Consider the following 24079-nt stretch of genomic DNA (forward strand, 5'->3'; position numbering starts at 1 on the left):
AAGTGATAAAACAGTATAGTTAAATGTTCATGGTAAACTCTAGGTAATTTGAGTAAAAATTGAAAAAATGAAACTACCATATGATCCACCATTCCACCTTCTGGGTATAAATCCAAAGACCTGAAAATAGGATACCAAAGACATAATTCTACTCGTGTGTCTCATTGCAGCATTCTTCACAATAGCCAAGATATGGAAACAACCGAAAAGCCCCATAATATATGTGTATGTGTACACTCAGCCATGTCATACTCTTTGTGACCCCATGGACTATAGCCTGTAAGGCTCCTCTGTCCATGTGATTTTCCAGGCAAGAATCCTGGAGCAGCTTGCTACTTCCTTCTCCAAGTGATCTTCCCTACTCAGGGATCGAATCCATGTCTCTTGTGTTTAAGGCATTGCAGGTGGGTTCTTTACCAGCTGAGCCACCAGAAAAGCCCCTCAATGGTAGTCTAGTTAAAGAAGATGTAACACACACACACAACATATATACACATATACAAAGGAATGTTATTTATCCATGAGAAAGAAGGGGATACTGCCATTTGTAACAACACAGATGGAACTTGAGGTTTTTATACTAAGTGAAATAAGTCAGACAGAGAAAAACAAATGCTGCATGGTATCCCTTATGTATGTAATTTAATAAATAAATAAGTCAAAGTCATAGAAACAGAGTGTTAAAAAGTGATTTCCTGGAGCTGAGGAATGGCAAAACAGAGAGTTTAGATAAAGGGTACAGACTTTTAGCTACAAGATGAATTAGACTGAGGATCAAATGTACAACATGGTAAATCTAGTTGTTAACAAGTTCAGACATTCAGTCGTGTCCGACTCTTTGCGACCCCTTGAATCGCCGCACGCCAGGCCTCCCTGTCCAGACCAACTCCCGGAGTTCACTCAGACTCACGTCCATCGAGTCAGTGATGCCATCCAGCCATCTCATACTCTGTCGTCCCCTTCTCCTCCTGCCCCCAATCCCTCCCAGCATCAGAGCCTTTTCCAATGAGTCAACTCTTCGCATGAGGTGGCCAAAGTACTGGAGTTTCAGCTTTAGCATCATTCCATCCAAAGAAATCCCAGGGCTGGTCTCCTTCAGAATGGACTGGTTGAATCTCCTTGCAGTCCAAGGGACTCTCAAGAGTCTTCTCCAAAATCACAGTTCAAAAGCATCAATTCTTCAGTGCTCAGCCTTCTTCACAGTCCAACTCTCACATCCATACATGACCACAGGAAAAACCATAGCCTTGACTAGACGGACCTTTGTTGGCAAAGTAATGTCTCTGCTTTTGAATATGCTATCTAGATTGGTCATAACTTTCCTTCCAAGGAGTAAGCGTCTTTTAATTTCATGGCTGCAGTCACCATCTGCAGTGATTTTGGAGCCCCCAAAAATAAAGTCTGATACTGTTTCCACTGTTTCCCCATCTATTTCCCATGATGATGGGACCAGATGCCATGATCTTCATTTTCTGAATGTTGAGCTTTAAAGCCAACTTTTTCACTCTCCACTTTCACTTTCATCAAGAGGCTTTTTAGTTCCTCTTCACTTTCTGCCATAAAGGTGATGTCATCTGCATATCTGAGGTTATTGATATTTCTCCCAGCAATCTTGATTCCAGCTTGTGCTTCTTCCAGCCCAGCGTTTCTCATGATGTACTCTGCATATAAGTTAAATAAGCAGGGTGACAATATACAGCCTTGACGAACTCCTTTTCCTATTTCGAACCAGTCTGTTGTTTCATGTCCAATTCTAACTGTTGCTTCCTGACCTGCATACAGATTTCTCAAGAGGCAGGTCACGTGGTCTGGTATTCCCATCTCTTTCAGAATTTCCCACAGTTTATTGTGATCCACACAGTCAAAGGCTTTGTCATAGTCAATAAAGCAGAAATAGATGTTTTTCTGGAACTCTCTTGCTTTTTCCATGATCCATCGGATGTTGACGATTTGATCTCTGGTTCCTCTGCCTTTTCTAAAACCAGCTTGAACATCTGGAAGTTCACGGTTCATATATTGCTGAAGCCTGGTTTGAAGAATTTTGATCATTACTTTACTAGCGTGTGAGATGAGTGCAATTGTGCGGTAGTTTGAGCATTGTTTGGCATTGCCTTTCTTTGGGATTGGAATGAAAACTGACCTTTTCCAGTCCTGTGGCCACTGCTGAGTTATCCAAATGTGCTGGCATATTGAGCACTTTCACACTATTCACATATTGAGCACTAAAGCACTTTCACAGCATGATCTTTCAGGATTTGAAATAGCTCAACTAGAATTCCATCACCTCCACTAGCTTTGTTCGTAGTGATGCTTTCTAAGGCCCACTTGACTTCACATTCCAGGATGTCTGGCTCTAGGTCAATGATCACATCATCATGATTATCTGGGTCATGAAGATATTTTTTGTACAGTTCTTCTGTGTATTCTTGCCACCTCTTCTTAATACCTTCTGCTTCTGTTAGGTCCATACCATTTCTGTCCTTTATCAAGCCCATCTTTGCATGAAATGTTCCCTTGGTATCTCTAATTTTCTTGAAGAGATCTCTAGTCTTTCCCATTCTGTTGTTTTCCTCTACTTCTTTGCATTGATATGCTGAGAAAGGCTTTCTGTTGTTTTCCTCTATTTCTTTTGCATTGATATGCTGAGAAAGGCTTTCTTATCTCTTCTTGCTATTCTTTGGAACTCTGCATTCAGATGCTTATATCTTTCCTTTTCTCCTTTGCTTTTTGCTTCTCTTCTTTTCACAGCTATTTGTAAGGCCTCCCCAGACAGCCATTTTGCTTTTTTGCATTTCTTTTCCATGGGGATGGTCTTGATCCCTGTCTCCTGTACAATGTCACGAACCTCATTCCATAGTTCATCAGGCACTCTATCTATCAGATATAGGCCCTTCAATCTATTTCTCACTTCCACTGTATAATCATAAGGGATTTGATTTAGGTCCTACCTGAATGGTCTAGTGGTTTTCCCTACTTTATTCAATTTAAGTCTGAATTTGGTAATAAGGAGTTCATGATCTGAGCCACAGTCAGCTCCCAGTCTTGTTTTTGTTGACTGTATAGAGCTTCTCCATCTTTGGCTGCAAAGAACATAATCAGTCTGATTTTGGTGTTGACCATCTGGTGATGCCCATGTATAGAGTCTTCTCTTGTGTTGTTGGAAGAGGGTGTTTGCTATGATCAGTACATTTTCTTGGTAAAACTTTATTAGTCTTTGCCCTGCTTCATTCCATATTCCAAGGCCAAATTTGCCTGTTATTCCAGGTGTTTCTTGACTTCCTACTTTTGCATTCCAGTCCCCTATAATGAAAAGGACATCTTTTTTGGGTGTTCTAAAAGGTCTTGTAGGTCTTCATAGAACTATTCAACTTCAGCTTCTTCAGCATTACTGGTTGGGGCATAGACTTGGATTACTGTGATATTGAATGGTTTGCCTTGGAAACAAACAGAGATCATTCTGTCGTTTTTGAGATTGCATCCAAGTACTGCATTACAGACTCTTTTATTGACCATGATGGCTACTCCATTTCTTCTGAGGGATTCCTGTCCGCAATAGTAGATATAATGGTCATCTGCATTAAATTCACCCATTCCAGTCCATTTGGGTTCGCTGATTCCTAGAATGTCGACATTCACTCTTGCCATCTCTTGTTTGACCACTTCCAGTTTGCCTCGATTCATGGACCTGACATTCCAGGTTCCTGTGCAATATTGCTCTTTACAGCATCGGACCTTGCTTCTATCACCAGTCACATCTACAGCTGGGTATTGTTTTTGCTTTGGCTCCATCCCTTCATTCTTTCTGGAGTTATTTCTCCACTGATCTCCAGTAGCATATTGGGCACTTACTGACCTGGGGAGTTCCTCTTTCAGTATCCTATCCTTCTGCCTTTTCATACTGTTCATGGGGTTCTCAAGGCGAGAATGCTGAAGTGGTTTGCCATTCCCTCCTCCAGTGGACCACATTCTGTCAGATCTCTCCACCATGACCCGCCCATCTTGGGTTGCCCCACGGGCATGGCTTAGTTTCATTGAGTTAGACAAGGCTATGGTCCTAGTGTGATTAGATTGACTAGTTTTCTGTGAGTATGATTTCAGTGTGTCTGCTCTTTGATGCCCTCTTTTAACACCTACCATCTTACTTGGGTTTCTCTTACCTTGGGTGTGGGGTATCTCTTCACGGCTGCTCCAGCAAAGTGCAGCTACTGCTCCTTACCTTGGATGAGGGGTATCTCCTCACCGCCGCCCTTCCTAATTTTCAACGTGGGATAGCTCCTCTAGGCCCTCCTGTGCCCGCACAGCCACTGCTCCTTGGAGTTGTTAACAATGTATGGTATAATTGAAATTTGCTAAGAAAGTAATATTTAAAGCTTCTGACCAAAAAAAACCCCACAAAATATATTATCTATATAACGTTATGAATGTAACTATATAAAGTTAAGTGAGTAGATGCAGGGAATCCTTTTCCAAAGAACAAACAAAAGCTCTGATTGGAATTCTAACTTTTGCTATGGTCTCATTCTGTGTATGATACATTTGCACATGTTTAAAACAGAAAGACAACTGGTAATAATGACTCATCTCTCTTCTCCTGACCCAACGTAATTAACCCTCTTCCTAAAGGACAAAATACAGTAGTCACTCTTAGTGTAGGGCAGCTATAGACAAGTAATGTGTTTGCTTCCTTGTGGACATATATGTCTTCAGCATGGCTGGCCCTGCTGGCTGATTGCTGGGCCAGCCAATTATGCTGTGACACATGTCCATAGCCTGTGAGAAACATGAAACTGCCAAGCTAATAGTCATAGCATTAGTGGGAAATCTGGACTATATTTTACATATATGCAAAATTTTGGCAGAAAATATAGCCAGAGAAATCATATCAGGATCTATATAGAAAATATTCTGTGTGTTCTTTCTTCAAAGATTTTGTCATTTATTATATTACATAAATCTACAATTATTTACTAATTTTGTTCCATACATTCTTTTGCAATAAAAACTTTAGCAATATTGACCCCTCCACCCCAAAAAGTTTAGGTCACAGTACATTCATGAATCTTTATAATCTTGATCCAGTTCCTTTTGCCCACCTATCATTTAGCCATTTCCTCCATGCCAGTGGTCCCTAAACTAGCAGCATCAGTATCACCTGGGAACTTGTTAGAAACAAAACTTCTTAGGCCTATGATATTAGGAACTCAGAAGGTAAAGCTCAGCAATCTGTGTTTTAACAAGCCCTCCAGTCGATTGATGTTAATTTTAGAACCACTAGTTTGAGCCTTGCAACACACTGACTCTGCTTCATGTAATGCCCATCCTTCTTTCTCTGAGATGCCTCTGCTCACCCGTCTAGACCCCAGTCACTCCCTTTTATTCTCATAATTTGGAGAAGGAAATGGCAACCCATACCAGTATTCTTGCCTGAAAAATTCAATGGACAGAGGAGCCTGGCAGGCTATAGTCCATGCAGTAACAAAAGAGTTGGCCACAACTTAGTGGCTAAACAACTCTTAAAATTCTTTAGGGTAGAATTTTCCTCTATATTGCCATTATCTTTTGTCTTCATTTGAATTCCCCAAAAACCTGATGCTCAGGAAAGAACTCCAGTACAAACAGGGAGGGAAGTACATGGAACATCTTAGGGAACTGAGACAGGAAATGGGAGGGAGCCAGTAGAAAGGGTCATTTTCAACCCAGTTAAAACTTTGGGTATCCAGAGCTTAATCCTTGTGAAGAATATTTGAGAGATGGTATAAAAGATACACCTTAGAGTTATCCCACTTGAGGGTGCCAAATGAACTGGGGAATTTGTACATCAGTTCCCATGAATCATTGCTGGAGAGCTGCTTCCAGGGCTGTTCATTCCAGAGCAGTTTTGGCTTACTGTAGGTGGACACAATAGACTTCAGCAGCCAGAGTGCGTCTTCAGGTAGAGCAATCTAAGTGTGGGCATTTCAAAGTTGAGCCACTGTAATACTTTGAAATGGAAAGGCAAGGGGAATGTGCTGGGCGTTGCGGTGTTGGTACATGTCCTCATGACAACAGCCAGTACGCACATTAAATTGGGAGTTTCTCACTGGTATAGTATCTTTTTCATCTTTAATACCTCCTGAATTGAACACTGACAACCCCAATATTAAGCACTGAGTAAATGTTTATTAAAGGAATGAATTCATGGTTAAATAAAACATGCAAATACTATACTTCACATTTATAAAGTATATAAAATATTTTATTTATAGTATATGAGATATTTTATTTCTTCAAAGTTCTATTTACACACTGTATCATTTTTTTAAAAAAATTGCTTCTATTCTTTCCTCTTTCTGTACAAGCTGTATTTGCTTGAAAGCGTAGCCTACACTGATGTTAATCAAACTTCAGATGAAACACCTAATATGAGAGAAAAGAAACTGCTCTAATTAAATAATAAAGTAACCCCTACAGGTTTAGACATGTGCCTTCAGGTGTAGGAAAGAAAAAATTTAATGAATATAGTAGTTTTATGCCAAGAATATTTCCCTCATGCACTTGTGTTTTAATAAGATGGAATGTGAAATAGCAAAAGGAGTTTGATTATTATGATGATATTTATTCATAAGTTAGTCAGATATTATGAAAGTTTCCTTGAGTTATACTTGGCCGAGTTGGGTCAGGTATTAGCTCAGTGAATTTGTCTTATCTATTTGTCTCAGTGAACGTGTCTTACCTATATGATGTTATGCTGGCACTGGTCTGTTCCCAAAGGACATCCATCCTTGGGAGTAGGTGTGGAAGAATCCTCCAAATGTTTTTGGGACCAGTGGACTCAACTAAAATGAGCATCATGGTCATACACCTATTAATGGACCCCTGGCATATTTATTTGTCATGTGTTTGTATATACAAAATATATATGTGTCTGTATATTTGTATGCATATGTGTATACATATACGTATGTACATACTTACGCATGCACGGGGCTTCCCTGGTGGCTCAGATGGTAAAGAATCCACCTGCCAATGCAGGAGATGCAAGAGACATGGGTTTGATCCCTGGGTCGGGACAATTCCCTGGAGGAGGGCGTGGCAACCCTCTCCAGTATCCTTCCCTGGAGAATTCCATGGACAGAGGAGCCAGGTGGGCTATAGTCCATGGGTCACAAAGAGTCAGACACAACTGAGTGACTAAACATGCACATGTGCACACACATACACATACACAGCCAGAAATCTGCCTTGACAATAATGACTGCTTTTCTAGCTTTATAAGCCCTTTGGACACTTTCCCTTTGACTTATGGATACAATTCACAGCAAAAAAAGATCATGGTTCTTATTTTCTTTACTACTTAGCACCTCTGATAGCATAGATATTTTCTCCTTGCCATTTCTAATTGAAATGTTAGTCTGGTTTATTTTTAGCATTAATTCTCTGTTAACTCCATTTGGCTCTTCCAAGTTTTTTTTTTTTTTTTTTTTTTAATATTGTACTATGTATGCATGTTTGAAAACCAAATTACAGTAGTAAAATGGGAATATTTTTCTTTCTTTGGAAAATTATTTTAGAATAAATTGACAATTAAGTATGCTTCTATTATATTTTTAATTTATGCATTCTTTGAGATTGGTTCCAGGAAACTGAAATGTAGTTCAGTTCAGTCGTTCAGTTGTGTCAGACTCTTTGCGACCCAATGAACCGCAGCATGCCAGGCCTCCCTGTCCATCACCAACTCCCGGAGTCCACCCAAACCCATGTCCATTGAGTTGGTGATGCCATCCAGCCATCTCATACTCTGTCGTCCCCTTCTCCTTCTGCCCTCAATCTTTCCCAGCATCAGGGTCTTTTCCAATGAGTCAGCTCTTCACATGAGGTGGCCAAAGTATTGGAGTTTCAGCTTCAGCACCAGTCCTTCCAATGAACACCCAGGACCAATCTCCTTTAGGATGGACTGGTTGGATCTCCTTGCAGTCCAAGGGACTCTCAAGAGTCTTCTCCAACACCACAGTTCAAAAGCATCAATTCTCCAGTGCTCAGCTTTCTTTATGGTCCAACTCTCACATCCATACATGACCACTGGAAAAACCATAGCCTTGACTAGACGGACCTCTGTTGGCAAAGTAATGTCTCTGCTTTTTAATATGCTGTCTAGGTTGGTCATAACTTTCCTTCCAAGGAATAAGCGTCTTTTAATTTCATGGCTACAATCACTATCTGCAGTGATTTTGGACCCAGAATAATAAAGTCAACCACTGTTTCCACTGTTTCCCCATCTATTTGCCATGAAGTAATGGGACTGGATGCCATGATCTTAGTTTTCTGATGAATAATAATAGCTTGTATATGTTCATTAATATAGTAGATGATAACTGTTATGTGTATGGGGGGTGGGGCTCTTGTTAATTATAACTACCTTACTAAGAAAAGCAGTCTAGTGGAAGGTAATAGTCCCAGTGAAACTGTATAAGAGATAAAACAGAATTGCTCTTGTAGAATCAAGCTAAATGAAAAGTTAATTGTTTCAATTTTATTTTTATATGTATATTATTGTGTTCTCATACCAAATGTATTCTAAAATATACAGTGTCATAATATTTATTTTTAATCATGGTGGAAATAAAGGATTGCCCCTATTAACAAGAGGCAGTTTCATAAGCTGATCTCAAGTGGAGTATTTTGATTTGGTGAAAACAGCCTATAGAGGAAATGAATATTTTGGCAGCCTAAGAAGCAAATGTCATATTTTTCTATGTTTGGATCCCTCCCTGCATATTTGAAATTTGTATTTTAATACTTTTGAGAAAGTAATGACACCTAAATGTATTATTATTCGCCTCATAGATTACAATATGTTCACCTCCACCCCTTTCATTCTCCCTTGGCAGAAAACAAAGTTAATTTTATAGCTATATCAGGTATACTGTCTTTCCCTCATTCAGAAAGAAACCAGGAAAGACATATGACTGCATTTTCTATAATAGTTTGGGTTTTCTCTGTTACAACAGCCATAAAATCATTTTACACATAGTGAAATATCTGAGACTTAAAGGACGATGATACTCAATCTACATGAAGATATCATTCTATTTGTGTGTACGAGTGAGGAAATGTACAGAAGGATTTATACATATTTTCCTCATTTATAATTATATATTTAAAAGAAAATGAGCATATATAGCCTTGACAATTTAATAATATTTTGTAAACATGGCAGTTACATTTATGTCACAATTATGTATACATAATATTTATATTCATATTCTTATATATCTGGATATTATGATTATTATAATTGCCAATATTGAGTACTTACTATGTACCTAACATACTTTACTATATTATTCCTAATTCTTATATTAGTTCTGTGAAGTGGATCAGTTCAGTTCAGTCGCTCAGTCATGTCCAACTCGGCGATCCCATGGACTGCAGCACTCCAGGGTTCCCTGTCCATCACCAACTCCTGGAGCTTGCTCAAACTCATGTCCATAAAGTCAGTGATGCCATCGAGCTATCTCATTCTCTATTGTCCCCTTCTCCTCCCGCATTCAATCTTTCCCAGCGTCAGAGTCTTTGCCAATGAGTCAACTCTTCACATGAGGTGGCCAAAGTACTGGAGTTTCAGCTTTAGCATCATTCCTTCCAAAGAAATCCCAGGGCTGATCTCCTTCAGAATGGACTGGTTGAATCTCCTTGCAGTCCAAGGGACTCTCAAGAGTCTTCTCCAACACCACAGTTCAAAAGCATCAATTCTTTGGTGCTCATCTTTCTTTATAGTCCAGCTCTCATATCCATACATGATTACTGGAAAAACCATAGCTTTGACTAGATGGGCATGTTTCAGCAAAGTAATGTCTCTGCTTTTTAATATGCTGTCTAGGTTGCTCATAGCTTTTCTTCCAAGGAGCAAGTGTCTTTTAATTTCATGGCTGAAATCACCATCTGCAGTGATTTTGGATCCCCCACAAAAATAAAGTCTGCCATTGTTTTAATTGTGTCCTCATCTACTTGCCATGAAGTGATGGGACCAGATGCCATGATCTTAGTTCTCTGAATGTTGAGTTTTATGCCAACTTTTTCACTCCTTTCTTTCACTTTTATCAAAAGGCTCTTTATTTCTTCTTTGCTTTCTGCCATAAAGGTGGCGTTATCTGCATATCTGAGGTTATTGATATTTCCCCCAGCCATCTTGATTCCAGTTTGTGCTTCATCCAGCCAAGTACTTCACATTATGTACTCTGCATATAAGTAAATAAGCAGGGTGACAATATACAGCCATGATGTACTCCTTTACCTATTTGGAACCAGTCTGTTGTTCCATGTCCAGTTTTAAATGTTGCTTCTTAACCTGCATACAGATTTCTCAAGAGGCAAATCAGGTGGTCTGGTATTCCCATCTCTTTCAGAATTTTCCACAGTTTGTTCTGATCCACACAGTCAAAGGCTTTGGCATAGTCAATAAACCAGACGTTTTTCTGGAACTCTCTTGCTTTTTCAATGATTCAACAGATGTTGGCAATTTCATCTCTGGATCCTGTGCCTTTTCTAAATCCAGCTTGAATATCTGGAAATTCACTGATCACATACTATTGAAGACCAGCTTGGAGAATTTTGAGCATTATTTTGCTAGCGTGTGGAATGAGTGCAATCGTGTGGTAGTATGAACATTCTTTGGCATTGCATTTCTTTGGAATTGGAATGAAAACTGACCTTTTCCAGTCCTGTGGCCACTGCTGAGTTTTCCAAATTTGCTGGCATATTGAATGCAGCACTTTCACAGCATCATCTTTTAAGATTTGAAATAGCTCAACTGGAATTCCATCACCTCCAATAGCTTTGTTCGTAGTGATGCTACCTAAAGCCCACTTGACTTTGCATTCCAGAATGTCTGGGTCTAGGTGAGTGATCACACCATCATGGTTATCTGGGTCATGAAGATCTTTTTTGTATAGTTCTTCTGTGTATAGTTCTGCCACCTCTTCTTAATATTTTCTGCTTCTGTTAGGTCTATACTGTTTCTGTCCTTTATTGAGCCCATCTTTGCATGAAATGTTCCCTTGGTATCTCTGATTTTCTTGAAGAAATCTCTAGTCTTTCCCATTCTATTGTTTTCCTCTATTTCTTTGCATTGACCACTGAGGAAGGCTTTCTTATCTCTCCTTGCTATTCTTTGGAACTCTGCATTCAGATGGGAATATCTTTCCTTTTCTCCTTTGCCTTTAGCTTCCCTTCTTTTCTCAGCTATTTCACAAATGAGAATTCTAACCCAGCAAATTAAATCACTTGCTCAGGTTTACAAAGCACCATTGAACAATAAAGTAGAATTTCTAACCCATGTTTATCTCTCTCCAAATTTCATAAGCTGCATAGCTTTCTTGTTTTATGATCTGTTTTATTTTTTTATTTTAATTTTGGCTGTGTTGTGTGGCATGTGGGATCTTATTTCCCTGACCAGAGATAGAACCCACACCCCCTGCATGGAAGCAAACTCCTACCCACTGGAGAGCCAAGGAAGTCCCCTATGGCCTGTTTTATTAATTTTTTAAATATAAATTTATTTATTTTAATTGAAGGCTAATTATTTTACAATATTTTATTGGTTTTGCCATACATCAACATGAATCTGCCACGGGTGTACACGTGTTCCCCATCCTGAACCCCCCTCCCACCTCCCTCCCCGTACCATCCCTCTGGGTCATCCCAGTGCACCAGCCCCAAGCATCCTGTATCCTGCATCGAACCTGGACTGGCGATTCATGTCTTATATGATATTATACATGTTTCAATGCCCCTAAGGCTTGTTTTAAATTGAAAGTATGTCTTCATACAAATTGTGAGACTATACTGTGGAAGATATGTACATTTAAATTAAATGCTCATATTTTGTAAAGGGGATCCATGAATAATATATCAGGTCCTCAGAAAGAATTTTACCTTCAACTTTTTAAGAAATTCAGATTATTTTTCTTAGACTGCTGAATCAGTTTCCGTAGCTAATTTTTCCAAAAGTTCCTAATATTAAAGTTAACATTGCAATTCATTAATAGCAAACTATTTTTGCTACTTTGAGTATTTTTACAGGGTGATAATTGTGCCAAATCAAGACATTGAGATTGCATAATTTTTAGGTTAATATTAGCATAGTCCTACATTGTTTTCTTTTTTTCAGAAGCAGTGCAGGAGTAGCGTACCCTGAATATTCTTCCAGCATGACAGAACTGTCAAATATTGCACCCTTTCCACAGTCCTTGGTCTGTTAGGACTTTGGACTATAGCAAAGGTGTTTGTAAAAGAGAAGGGCAAAGGAGATTTGTGAAATACCAGAGACATTAGTCATATCAGAGATGTTTCTACTTTTCTTTTTATAGCTACTTAAATAATCAGATGTCAAGTGTAGGTGAAGATATACCTACTTATTTGGGTACTTATATATTTATCTCAGAGATATTTAGGGTATCTCTCCCTAAGCCAAAATAATATGGTTAGTCAAAACCCCCATATTCTTACTATACACTTAAGTCAAGCTCTTGATTTGTGTAATACATATATATATATATGCACACACACATACACACACACGGGTATCTGTGTGATTTTGTGAGTATTTAAAATTCAAAAAGTCATTATTTAAGATGATTGAAGCTTTCCCATGCAGTTTTTTCTATTTTAACCTTCTTTTCTGAAAATCTACCTACTTGTAGACAGAAGTAAGTACTATAACAGTGATTTTTAGATTCCTTCCAGATATGTATGCCAATTAGAAACAAGAAAAATTGAAAAAAAAAAAAAACACTTTAGAAATCTAAAGAATTTTAAGATTTCTTTAAAAATTTCTAAAGATAACCTGAAGTGTTTGTGAATCCTTACAAGTAATGCCATCAGCATTGATTTAACTTTATCATTATTATTTTTAAGTTATTAATGTTGTGTTCTTTGATATAAGGTGAATTTTATCAATATAACTTTATTCTGAGACACCCCTCTTAAAAAAGTCATAGTCCTTAAATAAATGTTCATCTTCAGAGTTAAATTAGACCTTGGCAAGTTTGTGTAAAGTGCATTAATTTTGTAGAATGGTGTTGAGCTAGATTATCTGTATTTAAAAGTCATTCAGTGTTTTCTGTTAATAAGAGCTACATTTTACTGAAACTGTATTGACATATTTGAAATGGTTTATGATGTAGACTAAGATGTTTTTAAGTTCGAAATTCTGTATCAGTGTTTTAAAATGTGCCAATTATTAAGTTGTTTTAAACAATAGTACTGAAATGTTATTGCTATCTATAGCTTACAGTATGCATTCATTCTTGTCAAAGTGCTGTGTAATGCAGGCAGTATTATCCTAGCTTTATTTATGGTATACCTAGATACAGAGAGGTAAAACAGTGTACCCAAGCCTTCATGGCTCCTAAATGGAACCAAAAAGAGCCAAAGCAAATTACTAATGAACTCTTGTATTCATTCATTTATTTTTTTTAATTTAATTTTATTTTTTAACTTTACAATATTGTATTGGTTTTGCCATATATCGAAATGAATCCGCCACATGTATTTAAACACTTATTATGTGCCAGGAACTTTGCTTAGGACTAGGAACTCAAAAGTCAATGAGGTGTATTCCTTTCTGAAAAAGCTCAGAATCTTCTGGGAAATACAGCTCTGTAAATACATAATTAGAACATGAAGTGATATATTAATAGAGGTTTTTGTGCAGTGAGAGAAGTTTGTCTTAGGCAGTAACTAATTTCAGGGGACACAGGCCTCATAGAATAAAGTGACGTGGCAGAAGGGTGGCATTCTAAGATAAAGCAAAAGGCCCAGGTTAAAAGGATAATAGGAGAAAGGTTGGATTGTTATGGAAGTTTTTGAGATATTCAGTGTTTGTAAGTATAGTATATACACCATGGACTATGTAAATGTCTATGAACATTCATGTTGGAACCAAAGAGAAAGAAGGGATGGCGATGTAGACATAAGTTCAAGAGTGGTCAGAAACTGACTAGGGAAAAGTGAGTTGGGATATCATGAGGAAAAGTTGTTAGAGGATTTCAAAAAAGGCTATGGAAGTGGGGCTGGAAGGAAGAAGTCAAACTGAAGAGTCATTTCTGGTTTAGAATTTATAGGGTATAGAAATCAGCATGGTGAGAAAGAGTAAAGGATAATTTCAACATTTCTAGCATGGAAATCCTTAACTAAAATTATGAGGATTAGAAGAGAAAATAAGGATTTGTAAACAAGTCATGTTTGAGGTTCACATAGAATGTTCTGGTGAGGATAAAAAAAAAAAAAAAACAGCTAGATACAGTGCTCAGGTGAGGGTTAGAACCTGGGGCTATGTGCTAATCAGTTTATACAGGAAGGGTAGGTGAAGTACCGCCTATGGGTCAAATCCTGCCCAACACCTGTTTTTGTAAATAGAGTTTTATTGGGATCTAGCCAAACCCATTTATGGCTGGTGTTGGGTTACAGTGGCAGAGCTCAATAGCTGTAATAAATGTTGCATGGCCAACAAGGCATAAATTATTTATTTTCAAGTACTTTATAAAGTTTGCCAACCCCTGCTATAGATATTAGTTGAACCTTTAAGATTCAATGCCATTGTATAAGGAAATACCCAGAGAGGAGATCCAGATCCAAAGAGTTCACCTGTAATAATTAGGTGAACTAGATTTTGGTTTGTATTTTGAGGGAAAAAATATCCCTGTTCCCTTTAAGCAATGCAAAAGAGTCCCCTATAATTGGAAAGGGTCACTTTAAGAGTCGATGTCGTAAAGAGTTCACATAAGGTCTGTATTCTGTTTGTTCAGGTAGCAATAAATGGAAACATGAGAAACAGTTGAAATAGAATGGGTGGAATTTCAGCAGTGAAGAGAGGGTGTAGAGACCAGAGAATGAGTTCCTAAACTCCAGTATTATAAACACTGTGAAAAACAAACTCAAAGAACCACTCCAAACTGGTGAAGCCTAAGAATCAGACTCATAACCCAGAGAGAATGAAACATAAACTGGGTGTTTCAAAATAATATGTCAATCTGGAGCTGTAAAAATGCTAGCAGTGGATGAATCGAATCCAATAAAACTGAATGAGAACGCTTACTTTAAAACACTGTATTTGTTTATTTCTTTGCCTAGCTCTATCAATATTTCAAATTATGAAAGTTTTATTTACAATGAGAGAATCCCCGATGGCTCAGTGGGCAAGAACCAACTTGCAATGCAGGAGATGAGGGTTCAATCCCTGGGTCGGGAAGATCCCCTGGAGGAGGAAATGGCAACCCACTCCAGTATTCTTGCCTGGAGAATCCCATGGAAAGGGCTGCTTTGCGGACTACAGTCCATGGGGTCGCAAGGTATCAGACACAACTAAGCTACTGAGCACAATAACTGGCAGAGTTGGGGGGAGGGTGTGTGAGTAGGATAGAAGCTTACTTTTCACAGCACACACTTTTATTTTTCCACTGTACACCATTACTTTGTTGTGTTTGTATGCCTTACCTAACAAATTAAAATAGATCCCCTGCAGAGAAATATATTCTATTTCACACTGCATACAAAAATATAATGCTAGAGGATTATACATCTGAATGGGAAAAAGCAAACTAACAAAACTTTCATAACAAAGTAAAGGAGTATATGTAAATGAATTTTGGATAATGGAGAATGTCTTAAATAGATATATAAAGTACTAATCATAACATAATAAACTGGACTATATTGTATATTAATAACTTCTGTATATCAAAAGACAGCATTGAGAGAGTGAAAATGAAAGTCACAGAGTGTGAAAAAATATTTGGAACACACATATAACTAATATAATGTGTGTATCCATAATCATGAAGAAGTCCTATAAGTTTTTAAGAACAATCTGAAAGAAAACTGGGAGAAGTTCTTAAAATGTGGGAAGGGACACAAAGAAGAATTCTGAGCTGCAGACAATGTTTTATATCTTGATCTGGATGCTAGTCATAGAATGATCAGTTTTAGTAAATAATAAATGTGCTTTTTCAATAATTTAATTTATTTATTTATTTTTAATTTTATTTTATTTAACTTTACAATATTGTATTGGTTTTGCCATATATCAAAATGAATCTGCCACAGGTATACATGTGTTTCCCATCCTGAACCCTCCTCCCTCCTCCCTCCCCGTACCATCCCTCTGGATTGTCCCAGTGCACCAGCCGCAAGCATCCAGTATCGTGCATCGAACCTGGACTGGCGACTCGTTTCATATATGATATTATACATATTTCAATGCCATTCTCCCAAATCATCCCACCCTCTCCCTCTCCCACAGAGTCCAAAAGACTGTTCTATACATCAGTGTCTCCTTTGCTGTCTCGTATACAGGGTTATTGTTACCATCTTTCTAAATTCCATATATATGCATTAGTATACTGTATTGGTGTTTTTCTTTCTGGCTTACTTCACTCTGTATAATAGGCTCCAGTTTCATCCACCTCATTAGAACTGATTCAAATGTATTCTTTTTAATGGCTGAGTAATACTCCATTGTGTATATGTTATTTTTGAATGTGCTGGGTCTTCATTGCTGAATGGGGATTTTCTCTAGTTGTGGCGAGGGATGGCTACTCTCTAGTTGCAATGTGTGCATGGGCTTCTGGTTGCAGTGACTTCTCTTGCTGTGGTGTATGGGCTCTCAGGCTTGCAGGCTTCAGTAGTTGTGGCACATGGGCTCAGTAGTTGTGATTCCCAGGCTTTAGAGCACAGGCTCAGTTTTGTGGTGCACAGGCTTCGTTGCTCCGTGGCATGTGGGATCTTCCCAGACCAGGGTATGAACCCATGTCTCTTGCATTGCTAGGTGGATTCTTTACCACTGAACCACTAGGGAAGATCACAGATGTGTTTTATGTTTCACAGTAACACAAGACTTTGGCCATCTTCACAAAATAAGAAATACAAATGACCAATAAACATGGAAAAACTTGAATGAATTTATTGGCCAACCCAATACTTGCTGCTGCTGCTGCTAAGTTGTTTCAGTCGTGTCCGACTCTGTGCGACCCCAGAGACGGCAGCCCACCAGGCTCCCCCGTCCCTGGGATTCTCCAGGCAAGAATACTGGAGTGGGTTGCCATTTCCTTCTCCGATGCATGAAAGTGAAAAGTCAAACTGAAGTTGCTCAGTCGTGTCCGACTCTTAGCGACCTCATGGACTGCAGCCTACCAGGCTCTTCCGTCCATGGGATTTTCCAGGCAAGAGTACTGGAGTGGGGTGCCATTGCCTTCTCCAAACCCAATACTTACGTTTTACTAAATAATTGGATTATTGGGGAAGCTGGGATCAGGGGGCGGGGGCGTGGGAAGGTACTATGGTTTGGGGCAAATGACTAATTTAACTTATATTTATCAGCTCCTCTAATTTGGACTATGAGGCTTTAGCCAAGATCCCTCCCACTCGCCTAATCAAAGATGAAATATGTAGGAGGCAGTACTTAGCAGCCCAGTGCTGAGTTTGCAGACCTTAAGTATAAAGCTACAATGGATTATGTCAGAAGGCTACTAGGGTGTTATTTATTTAAATCTATTTCATGGAATTCAGCACCACCTTAATGGCCTGACAGTGTTAAAGTATGTCCCAAAGTACCTAAATTACTCCCTAAATGTAATTTATGCTTGAGAATAATCTGACTAACTTGATTTAGAACAGCAGGAAATAAGTTATGCTGCACATAAATGAAGCAGCAGTGCAATTTTAAATACTGCTTGCATAGTGTATGAGAATTTTAATATTTGCAAAAATTTAAAAATCACTTGATTTATTATCCATGTGTTTATACTGACATTTTTTGTCCTTTATTTAGGCAGGTCTACATTTCCTCTTGCTGTCAGGAAAAAAAAAATGCAACAACTTTTTTTTTCCCCTCTAGTAATAATACAGAGAGTAAAACTTACACTTATTTCCCTTAATGCTATTTGTAATATCTTTATGTGTTTCCTGTTGTAGCTGCATTTTCCTTCAGTCATGGATGTCCAGTTAATGGAATGAGAGGAATTTAGGGAGCGTAGTGAGCGACTTGAGATTAAATTTATAAATGTAACATTGTAAAACTAGCAAAATTTATATCTGTTCATTCAGGATGTTCCTTAATGGGAGAGAGTTTAATTTTATAAGTAGGCATGAGAAAAAATGAAAATTTACACAGTAAATTCAAGAATAGATTTACGCTTGGTTGTTAACAATACATGTTAAAATGCTAGAAAGTATGTTTAAAAATTTTATGTGATGCTTGAAATGGAGTTTAAAATATTATTACTCACATTAAATGTCATCACATGTAAAGTGCATGCTTTTATTCTTTAATATTTTGTTTGAATAGAGTTACTCATTTTAACATTAATTTTAATAATAAAATTAAATCAACTTTACTGTTTTCAAAGTTTTAGCAGTTGCAGACTATTGAATGCTCTATAGTCAGATATTTACAAAGTGACAGTATAAGTATTGCTGTGGCCAAAAAGTTCATTTGGATATTTCTGAACGATGTTAAGGAAAAACTCGGATACCCTTTTTGGCCAACCTAATGGTTCATGTCAAGTCTTTAAGTATGCAAAGATTCAGCTTGCAGGAGTTGAGTGAAAATGGAGTAAAGGGAAAGAGGGCATTTCAGGAACACTGGACTAGTGTACAAAGTCACAAAATCCTGAGATAGTAGGGCATGGGGGGAAGGGGAGACTGCAGAGAGTCCTTGGTGGCTGGCAACTTCATCCTGCCCCATTTTTGTGGACCTGGAACACAAATGTAAGTAGAGAAGCCTGAGTGTTTCCCTTATGTTTGTATCTCCAACTTTGTCTTGAGCCCTAAGAGGTACCATGATCAACTGTGTGGGCCCTGATGGTTTTCTTCTCTTGGAGAAACTAGATGATAGATAAACTGTGAAGAGGCAGAGGGGTTGGGTGGGAGGAGACTTTGTGGAATCTTCTGAAAGATGGTCACTGGCTGCCAGTGCAGTGAGTGGTGGAGGGACACATATGCAGCAGCCTAGAAGGAAGAGTATTTATAGCCCAGATGTTGAAGAAATAATCACCTTCCAGTAAATAAAAGCATTGGCAGGAGGGTAAATCTGGTGGTTGGATAATAGAAAAAAGCAAAGTAGGAAGCGGGCTGATGACTGTAACAGAGGTGGAAAATGACCAAATGACAACTCCTCTGTGATCTGGTTAGCCTCGGTCTGTTTCTCAGTGTATAAAGATGGAGATGGTAGTTGTTAGCATGTGAGATTGCCTTTTAAAAACTATTGTGCTTAGTGAAGTAAGTCACACAGAGAAAGATGTTGTCTATGTTAGCAGTCTATGTTCTCTCTTATATGTGGAATCTAAAAAATTAAAAGAATGTGTATAAAAAAACAGAAACAGAATCACAGATTCAAAGAATATACTAGTGGTTAACTTTGGGGAGACCAACGGGGGGGGGGCAAAATAAGGGTATGGCATTGAGACACGAACTACTACGTATAAAATAAATAAACAACAAGGATATAGTGTACAGCATAGGGAATACAGCCATTATTTAAAAGATAGCCGTAACTTATTTTGTTTTAATTTTTTACTAGGTATTTTATTTTTTATTTTATTTTAATTTATTTATTTTAATTGGAGGCTAATTACTTTTCAATTTTGTATTGGTTTTGCCATACATTGACATGAATCTGCCACGGGTGTACATGTGTCCCCCATCCTGAACCCCCACCACCACCTCCCTCCCCATCCCATCCCTCTGGGTCATCCCAGTGCACCAGCCCCGAGCACCCTGTATCATGCATCAAACCTGGACTGGCGATTTGTTTCACATATGATAATATACATATTTCAGTACCATTCTCCCAAGCCATCCCACCCTCACCCTCTCCCACCGAGTCCAAAAGACTGTTCTATACATCTGAGTCTCTTTTGCTGTCTCGCATACAGGGTTATCATTACCATCTTTCTAAATTCCATATATATGCGTTAGTATACTGTATTGGTGTTTTTCTTTCTGGCTTACTTCACTCTGTATAATAGGCTCCAGTTTCATCCACCTCATTAGAACTGATTCAAATGTATTCTTTTTAATGGTTGAGTAATACTCCACTGTGTATATGTACCACAGCTTTCTTATCCATTCATCTGCTGATGGACATCTAGGTTGCTTCCATGTCCTGGCTATTATAAACAGTGCTGCGATGAACACTGGGGTACACGTGTCTCTTTCAATTCTGGTTTCCTCTGTGTGTATGAAAATTAAAATCAACTACAGCCTCACCAAGATGATACAATGCCAACTATGACTCACTGTATTTTAGATTCTCATTTAACAGCTCTCTGACTCCAGTGATTCAAATTCCTGTAAGACATACACAATGTACAATTCCTTTTTATAGGGAATACATTCTTCAGATGTATTCTTAAGTCATGTTGTGGGTATTAGCACTGAAAATATAGGAAAACAAAATTATTATTAACCATGCAAACATTTCCAAGATCATTTTGTGGCTGATGGATATAAAACATTTGATCAACTATAAAATGCCATTATTTATTAAAGATATAATTATTGTATAAATTTATGTTTAGTAGAAGGATAATTGCTCTACAATATTATATCAGTTTCTGCCATACATCAACAGGAATCAGCCATAGGTGTACATATGTCCCCTCCCTCTTGAACTTCCCTCCCACCTCCCACCCTTTGCCGCCCGTCTAAGTTGTTACAGAGCCCAGGTTTAAGTTCCCTGCGCCACACAGCAAATTCCCATTGGCTATCTCTTTTACATATGGTAGTGTGTATGTTGTCCACTTGTCCCACTCTCTCCTTCCTCCCCGCCTGCCTGTGTCCATAAGTCTGTCCTCTATGTCTACATCTCCATTATTTATAGGCTAGTGGTAGAGACTATCTCTCTTGGCTATTATTAGCTGCCTTTTTATGCTACCAAAATACTGTTTTAGATATTTTTAAGGTGAAAATACAGTTAATCATTAAATAGATCACCCAATAGAATGCATGATAGAATACATGTAGATATATAATTAAATATTGGAAGAAAAATAGAAAAAAAAAGCCTTACAACTATGACTTTGAATTGTTTAATTTGGTGAAAATTCATCTTGAAAAAAGGAAATCCCAGAAAATTTAATGTAAGGTGCTAAAAGACACCACTGGAACCAGAGAGATCTGAGTTAGAATTCCAGGTCTGCCATTTAATATCTATTTACCTTTTGGTAACTTACTCAGCATCTCACCTTTCTCCAGTGAAAAATGGGAATAATAATTGGTATGTTGCAAAGGGTGTTGCAGGAGTTAATGGAATGGGATATGTAAATCCACAGACCCCAGTGCTTAGCTTATAATGTGAATTCCATTCCTTTCCTAGTAAAATGATAGGGAATTGTGACATTATTTGGATTCTAAAATTACTTAAGTTTCCTAAGGGGAGGTAGAGATCTGAGAAGATCCTCAAGATATTCAAAACTAATCTGTTGCATCTTAAGAATAGATCTCAGAGAACTATACAGACAGCTGTACTGTGAGGTCACTCAATAAGCAGGAATTTTCAGGATGGCTTTTGTTTCATGCTGGCAAATGCCTGTTTGGACAGGCCCTGGCAGACCCAGTAGATCATGAACCCACAGACTTTAAAACTTGCACTGTATAGTATTTTTCAACTTGTCAGTACATTAGAATCACCTGGGTGCTTTTACAAATACCAATTTCAGGGTCCCACCTCCAAAGATATTGGTGCAATTGTTCTAGACTGGGGACCCAAAATCAGTGTTTTATTGCTATTTTTTATTTTATAATGCCCTATGAAAAGACTCTGATGCTGGGAGGGATTGGGGGCAGGAGGAGAAGGGGACGACAGAGGATGAGATGGCTGGATGGCATCACCGACTCGATGGACATGAGTTTGAGTGAACTTCGGGAGTTGGTGACGGACAAGGAGGCCTGGTGTGCTGCGATTCATGGGGTCGCAAAGAGTCAGACACCACTGAGTGACTGAACTGACTGACTGACTGATGTGACTTTTATGTGCAAGTCTCTTACCATAAACATAAAGCCTTGACTCATATAATTTCTGGCTCAGTCTCTTCTGTGACCAGAAATGACCAAATATTTCCTTCTCAATATTCTTTTCATGTGAGATGTTGACACATTACCTTTCACAAAATTCCTTCAGCATCACAATTTAAAATGCTAGTGGATACAGTGGAACTAGAAGGAGAAAGGAAGACTAGTATACCAGTCAACTGGTGGATTTCTTACATCTAAGCCAATGTACAAGTTACAGCTGTCATCCTGAATGCTTGGAGATCTTAATGAGCAGACACTTTTAGCTCAAGATATGACTGAAATTGACAGACTTTATGAGCTAATTTTTGATCCAAAAAATCTTTTGAAATTTAGTCTCTAGCTTCAAAATAATTTATTAAATATTAATGTACTTTTAAATTTCTGAAGTTTTATTAAAATTAAGTATTCTCATAGGGAAGAAAACACTAATATTCCATAATAATTGTCTCTATTTTCATCTCAGTCACAAAGTGTATTCATTTTGAAGGGAAATGGCAACCTTTTATCAAATATTTTAATTCATCCTATATTCAATATTAGTTATTGATGTTAACTGAAACTGACATATACAAATGTGAGAAACTATCAAAATAATAGCTTTATTAATGTAATAACATATATTCTATGCCCATATAATCCATTTATTTTTCTTGATCCCTAATTTTTATTTCTAGGCAATTTGACAGATCTGTTGAAAAATGGCGGCGGTTTCATTATGATATGAAGATATTTAATCAATGGCTAACAGAAGCTGAACACTTTCTCAAAAAGACACAAATTCCTGAGAACTGGGAACATGCCAAATATAAATGGTATCTTAAGGTAAGTTTTTGAAATCTCTTTTTTTCAGACTGTTTTTATCTCCACCACAACATCACAACTGCTTAACTTCTTTAAGTTCAGGTTGTGAAGGATGATGGAAATTTATATTTCCTGACTTTCGTTGTCAGCACCGCACATGCTAGAACTTGTCATGATGATCATTTTGGAACGTTTTGTGTCAGGATGAGAGTCTAGACATAACCGGTTTATCTGATGAACTGCAAAGTGTAATTGAATCTTGAATACAGAGAAGCATCTTACAGCAGGGTGTCCTGTGGCTTTAGGGCAGTGTGTGTTTTTGCCTTATGTTGGATTTTGTCCAGGAGGAGAACTTGTGGTGTACTTGGTAATAATGTAGTTGCTAGAAATATCCATCATTATAAAATTACAGTTCTGTTTCCCTAAAGACAGTCTGTGGTGATGTAGCAATATTTCTATATATTCTATTGACAACATTTCTTCTGAGATAGGCCAGAGGCCAAAACAATACAGTAAATTGGCAGTACTTATTGACTGTTTTATGGGTTTTGTTAATGGAAATGCAACATATGGATTATAACCATCGTACAGTTTAATTTCAACTGTCTGTGTCTTTTGATTATGTAGATAAAGTGGATTGTGGAGGTTATAATTTAGGTTATAAAGTATATGGCTTAAGTATAAGAAATACTGGGTTCACTACACCAAATCTTAGGTACTTTTGCAATATTTTTTAGTTCAAATTGTTCAGGTAGCAATTTTCAGTCAAGGAGATTTGAACTGTGGCCAGTTTTTGAATGCCAGAAAATATTGATTAAGACAGATGAAAGCAAAGAAAAGGCTAATACATTAAATAGTCCAGGCATTTCAAAATGCTGGTTTCATAAAAGTAATATCATTTTCAACTTAACAATTCTCCTTTTTCAAATATTTTTTGCATAGAAAAGATGCCTTCTGATATTATGAAGGTAACCATTTATACACCCCTATATATGTGTAAGCTATGTAAATGTAGAAAATTAATATTGTAAAATTTTGTGTAATTATGTGTATATCAATCAAATCTTTATACTCATCAGCATTACCATTGCAGATAGAGGAAATTCATTGATTTCTAATCTGACATCATACAGAAAATATATTTTTAATAGCACTAAAGTGAATTTTGAGCCAATGTAGCATCACCAGGTCTCTGACTTAAAGAAATATAAGGTATTCTTGGGGAGAT

At 37.7% G+C, this 24079-nt stretch overlaps 1 protein-coding gene across 5 annotated transcripts in view; it reads left to right on the forward strand.

Annotated features, from left to right (window-relative positions):
• The window catches only part of DMD (dystrophin), a 2389494-nt gene that overhangs the window by 1162989 nt on the left and 1202426 nt on the right, over positions 1 to 24079 (forward strand). For all 5 annotated transcript variants that reach the window (XM_055564496.1, XM_055564495.1, XM_055564498.1 and 2 more), the window contains one exon: positions 22725 to 22872. In XM_055564496.1, the coding sequence (XP_055420471.1) occupies positions 22725 to 22872 (148 nt within the window). The remainder of the gene's footprint in view (positions 1 to 22724; positions 22873 to 24079) is intronic.

This window comes from Bubalus kerabau, chromosome X (assembly GCF_029407905.1).
Source record: "Bubalus kerabau isolate K-KA32 ecotype Philippines breed swamp buffalo chromosome X, PCC_UOA_SB_1v2, whole genome shotgun sequence".
In the NCBI taxonomy this organism is placed as follows: Eukaryota; Metazoa; Chordata; class Mammalia; order Artiodactyla; family Bovidae; genus Bubalus; species Bubalus kerabau.